The sequence below is a fragment of the Pinus tabuliformis genome, chromosome 8 (genome assembly GCF_031772625.1).
Source record: "Pinus tabuliformis cultivar Carrire ecotype Pingquan chromosome 8, CPIR1, whole genome shotgun sequence".
In the NCBI taxonomy this organism is placed as follows: domain Eukaryota; kingdom Viridiplantae; phylum Streptophyta; class Pinopsida; order Pinales; family Pinaceae; genus Pinus; species Pinus tabuliformis.
The window spans coordinates 835,372,976-835,379,022 of NC_142294.1; the positions used below are offsets into that span (position 1 = coordinate 835,372,976).

At 44.2% G+C, this 6,047-nt stretch overlaps 1 protein-coding gene across 1 annotated transcript; it reads right to left on the bottom strand.

Moving 5' to 3' along the window:
- Window positions 1-595: 595 nt before the first annotated feature.
- Window positions 596-1,891, bottom strand: LOC149238177 (uncharacterized). The gene has a single exon (XM_089369495.1). It carries the CDS (start codon window positions 1,889-1,891, stop codon window positions 596-598), a length of 1,296 nt encoding a protein of 431 aa, XP_089225621.1.
- Between the last annotated feature and the right edge of the window lie 4,156 nt (window positions 1,892-6,047).

The following is a 6,047-nucleotide window of genomic DNA, read 5'->3' on the forward strand; positions in this document are numbered from 1 at the left end:
CATTTCTTTTCTAAGGATGTAACTGAAGCTTATAACTTTCTTCCTTGGATAGACACCCACTGAGTTAATTTCAGAGATTTTCCCCCACTTGAAAATACAAACAAATTGGTTTAATAACAGGCAGTAGAACATGGCAGCAATCTATTTATGGAATGGGTTCCCATGATTCTTCTTCCTCTTTCAACTTGACCCCAGCGGAGAGAAGGGTAGCTTTATTGGCTTGGTTGTCCACATTTTTATTATGAGTTCTCATCACGTGGTAATACTTCAAGTCCTGAAAGTTGTTTTCCATACCTTTGATCCTAGTAATCAGCCTTGCTAGATTAAGGTCCGATACTGGAGTATTGGAAACCATTGCGTTTATAATGAATTGGGAGTCGCCTATAACAATTGCTTCATTTATGTCTAGTTCTTTAAGGGTCTTGAGTCCTTGGAAGAGGGCCAAGGCCTCAGCTTGAATGCTGGTAGTGTAACCTAGTCCCCAAGCGTAGGAGTGAATTTTTTCCCCAGTTTGATTTAGAACAACACCTCCTGCACCAGCTTTGCCCGGATTTCCCTTTACTTCTCCATCAAAGAAAAGGAAGTTCCTTGCTTGCTATTTAAGCCAATCTTGAAAGTCAATCTCGGGTTTCCTTATTTGCCATTCTTTGATAGTGGGGGCTTTTTTTACTGCTGGATGAAATTGAAGTTCTAGCGTTGATCCCCATGCTATGTCCTGTTGACTGAGGTTGGAGTCGTCTTTTATATCAGTCAAGCACTCCTTTATGTGACATTTAATCTTGGTTTCTAAGATTTTGTGGCTCTGTTTTGTATTTCTAAAAATTCTTCTGTTACGCTCTATCCATAACTGCCAACAGATGATCTTTGGGAGGACAGCCCATGCTGCTTTGATAATCAGATTTTTAGGAGGAGGACCTAGAAATCTGTTTGTCCATTCAGAGAAAAGTTCAGAAGTGGAGCAAGGGATAGTGAAGTTAGGATCCAGATCATGAGTAAAGAAGGACCAGATCTGCCTGGAGAAGCTGCATTCTAGAATTAGGTGGACTGTTGTCTCAGCGTTTTCATTGCACAGTGAACAGATGGATGGACCATGGAATCCTTTCTTCTGCAAGTTATCATAAGTTAAGATTTTACCGTGACAATAAACCCAGGCAAAGAAATCAACCTTGGGCCATGAGGGCAGGCGCCAGACGCCTTGCCAAGGAGCTGGATTCGGAGGAACATGTGGTCTCTCTATCAATTTAGCATACCCCAGTGAGACTGCGTATCCTCTGGCTTTTGGCCCCCAACCCATCACATCTCTCTTCCTCAAATGCGTGGGTGCCAAACCGTGGAGGGAGTCGAGCAGCATGATCCACTCGGTGTTCAGGTTATCCGGCACTTTTAAACGCTTCCAGCCTGCCCATATCGAATCATTCCAGCATGAGATATCCCACAAAGTTTGCATTCCTTCTCTGTCCATCCAACAGCGCAGCGAATTAACGGAGGCTCTGACTTCTATTGGCTCCTTGTTCATGATTCTGTCCGACCAGATATTGATTTTTTTCTCGTTGCCTGGTATCCAGTAAGAGTGGGCGGTGATGAGAGATGCAGCTCTGTCATAAATTTTGAGGAATGTCGAGTTTGGCCGATGAATCACATTTCCTAAGCATCTGGATCTTGGACCTCTGAAATATTTTTTCCAGAGCACCTTTTGGGCCCAGCCAGGATTGGGTGCAATGATCCTCCAAATGATTTTTGCAGCCATTGCCACGTTCTGTTGACGAAGATTTTTGAAATTTAGGCCACCTTCCCACAGCAGCTTGGAGATGATATCCCAGATGATAAGAGGGATATTTTTTTCATTTTGTTTCCCTCCCTTCCAGAAGAACCGCCTTATGTATTCCTCCATTTTGTTTAAAATGGAAGCCATAGTGAGGAGTCCTGCGAATTGAAATAGAGGCAAGCTGCTGAGAACAGATTTTATTAAGACTATTTTGCCTGCAGTATTCAGCCAGGAATATCCCCAGGCTTGAATCTTTGCCTTGAATTTTTCTAATTGTAGGAGTCATTCTTTGCTAATTGATCTCTTGTAAGATATTGGCAAGCCCAGGTATTTAAAAGAAGACCCGGAGTTGGAAACTTCAAAGCCCAAGCATCTGGAGATGGCAGATAGCATTCTAGGCGTAGTATTCCAACTGAAAATATGACATTTTCTCTTGTTGACAACACTGCCTGAAGCTTCACTAAACTCATCCAGGACCTCTTTGAACTTTGTGGCAGAGGGAATAGAGGCAGGACCCAACAGCAAAGTGTCATCCGCAAACAAAGCATGGTTAATATTTTTGGTCCCTCTTGCAATACACAGTCCATTGATTTCTTGTTCATGCAACTTTTTGTCTAGCAGGAAGCTGAGGGCTGAGGCCTGGATGACAAAGAGCAGGGGGGATAGAGGGCACCCCTGCCTGAGTCCTCTCGAGGCTTTGAAGAAGTCTGTGGCTCTTCCATTAACAAGAGGAGCTATCCATGGCTCTGAGATGCATGCCCGGATCCACTTAATGAAATTTGCTCCAAAGCCAAACTTACACATAACATTTAAAAGGAAGCTATGATTTACTTGATCAAAAGCATTTGCTAAATCAAGTTTGATCACCATACCTTGCTCTTTTCGAAGTAGACTTGAGTGAATTGCCTCCTGTACCAGTAGAAAGTTGTCCACGATCTGCCTACCATGGATGAAGCCTCCTTGATTCTCTGGAATTATTTTGGGTAGGATAAACTTCAATCTGTTTGCAATTACTTTGGTGATTAACTGTATTACATAGAGAGATCGGCTGAAATCTGTTGAATTTATTGGCACCTTTGTCCTTGGGTATGAGTGCTAAAAACGCAGAATTAGTACTACCTCCGATTTTTTGAACATTTTGGGATTTTTTCACCATTTTGAGTAGATCTTTTTCAATAATCGGCCAGCAAGATTGGACGAATCTAGCAGAGAAACCATCTGGCCCAGGGGCCTTATCCGGGTCCATGTCGAAGAGAGCCTTTTTCACCTCATATTTAGTGACTTTGACCTCAAGAGATTCATTACTTCGCTAAGAAATTACAGAGGGAATATTTTCTAGCAGCTCAGGATAGTGGCTTGGATCCTTGTCTTCACTGTATAAGTTCTGGAAATGGGTAAACACAGCTCTCTTTATGTGATCAAAATCCTTATGGATATCTCCCTCTTATTTAATCTCTGAGATGGTGTTGAAACATTTCCTTGCCTGGGCTTGCTTGTGAAAATAAGCAGTGTTCCTATCCCCTGCTTTAAGCCAAAGGTTTTAGGATTTCAATCTCCAATACTCTTCTTCAGCTAAGCAGGCTTTGTGGTATTGTTGTTGTAGCTAGGTTTCTTGTTCTAATAAATACTTTGTGGGCATTTCAGTTTCCATACCATTTTGATGAGAAACAAGAGCAACTTTAATGGTTTTCCTTATTGTGACCGGGTTGGACAGTGATTTGGCTTTTGAGAGCTCCTTTCACCCTTCTGAGCTTTTCCTCCAAAATATAGAATGGCAATCCTTTAACTGGTTGGTTCCAACATTCCTTGACAGTTTGCATGAAATCAGGCTCCTTTACCCAAAGAGGGTTGAATCTAAATCGGATGGGGCCCAGATCATGATGAGCTAAGAGATCTAGCTTTATGGGCTTATGATCAGAGATACTGTTGGCAAGAATATGAATTCTGGGCTCTAATCCTAATAGCAGATAGGAACTTTGAATGATAAACCTATCTAACCTGGCAGTAATGTGTCCAGGACCCACTCTTTTATTAGACCAAGAGTACTTACCTGAAGAGGGTTTGATGTCCAGCAAATCCCAGTCTTGCACTATGTCCTCCACCCATTCTCTAGCCGGATCTCTAACTGTGTTGCCTCCCCTTTTTTCTGATGGATGCAGGGTAAGGTTGAGGTCGCCAGCAATTATTATGTTTTCCAGGTTTTTCAAATTTGCTTGATGTCTTATAGAGTCCCAACAGTGTTTTTCCCCAACATTGACTGGAGAGTAAACATTGAATAGGCAGAACGTGTCCTTAGTATCCAGGTTCTGCATTTTCAGCAGCAGCCAATGGATGTTCCTGGCCTCGAATAGGACTGTAAATTTATTGGCATTCTAAAGAGTGCCTATCCCTCCTGAGGCACCCCGGGCGGAGATTGCTCTTGCTTCGCTTTTATTCCAAAGTTTCTTGCTTGTTTGGAGGAAGACTATGTCTTCCAGCTTTGTCTCCTGGACGAGAAGTAGATCTGGGGTTTCTGTCCTGATTAGACTTCTGATGGCTTCTTCTTTAGCCTTGCTCCCCATCCCTCTGCAATTCTAGGAGATGACCTTCATTATTTATACTTCTGGTGGGCTCCCTTGGAGCCTTGGGGCGGGTTTTTCAATATCTTTGGCTTTGAGGCTAGCATTTTCTCCAAGGTTGGTTGACTGCCCTGAAGTTTCACTTTGTAAGTCTCCTGCTCCCTTTTTCCCTATCGGTTTTTCGGCCTCTTGTTGATCTTCTTACCGGGGTGTGGGACTCTCCTATTTCTCCTTCCTCTTCTGATTCTTCCGTTTCCTGCCCTTCTTCTTCATCTTCTATGGTTATGCCTTTTGGATCTTCAGCACTTGTTCCTTTGAGGGAGGCTGAGGGAGTACCTTTGCTTGTGGGTTGGGCTTCGATCTCCTGTGTTGCTTCTGCCTCCTTTTGAGTTTCACCCTCTTGTGTGCTCTCTGGATGCGAACTCAGGGGATCAAACTTGTTTTCAGAATTGGATTTGGAGAGGATCTGTTGAGCAGTGGTTTGTTGGGTTCCTTTGCCATTAGGGCCTCCTTGCTTCTGATTTTGGGGGTAATTTTTGGATCTCTTGACTTGATTCCATCCATCCTCTTTTCCCTGCTCTGCCTCTTTGTTAGATGGGAAGCCTCTGGTGAAATGTCCATAAACATGACATTTCCGACATTTGAAAGGCAGCTTCTCATAGTCCAGTTTCTGCATGTGCATCCAGCTTCCGACCTTTATTGTGATGGCCTCTGGTAGTCCCACCTCTAGATCTACTTCTACACATATCCTGGCACAGTCGTATTGGTCCTTGTTGTTCACACGATCTATGAATTTTCCCAGGGCGTTTCCAATGTGTTTCAGCGAATCCCAGTTCCAGCAGTGCACTGGGAGATTTGGGAGCCTGACCCACACCGGGACTGCTTTGGGCACATCTACTGCCGGGTCGAAGTCCGGAGTCCATTTGTTCAGATATAGACCCTGAGGACCCATGAAGTAGGGACCATTTTGGAAGATCAGGTCTTTATATTCTTTTGATGTAAATTCGAAGAGGAAATAACCTCTCCCCAGGAAGTAAGAGGTGACGCTTTCTTTGATCAGAGGTGCCCAATTTCTGTTAACCCAACTTTCTATGGTTTTTGGAGACGGCCATAGCCCGGTGAACTGGCCGATGAGAGCCCTTTCAGCCAGTGACAAGGCAACTTGGATTGGGGTTTCTGGAGGGAGGGAGATCATCGGTATGTCGTCCAATCTCTTGACAAACTTCGCAGCTTCAGTGTTTTTCTTCTTTGGCAGTCCTGCCAAAAGCCTGTTAAAAGCCTCAGAAGGTGAGGACGGCGGAGGAGGCGGAAGAGGCGCATGAGGGGTGCCCAGCCCCTCCATGGTCACAATCTCTGAGAGCGGCTCTGTCAGTCTGCTGAACGATCCATGCAGGCAGACCGCAGCAAGCAGGAGGCTCACCAGCGGGCGAGATCGCAGGAGCCGGGCCAGCAGAGGGCGGGGGCTCGCTGTCTGCAACTCGCGGGGGATGTGGATCTCGTTTTGCAGGGCTGAGGGTTTCAGAGCAATAATCTACACTCCCCCAATGTTAATAATGTATATTTATAGTTTTTTTTTTTTCTACATAAGACTGCGCTAATTTATATTACAAAAAACCAAAATTACATCCAATTTTACAAAAGGGTCGTGGCCTCGCATCTCCGTAGAGATTTTCCCATGAATAGCCATTCAAATCAACATTGGTGCAAAAAGGGACCAGTTTCTT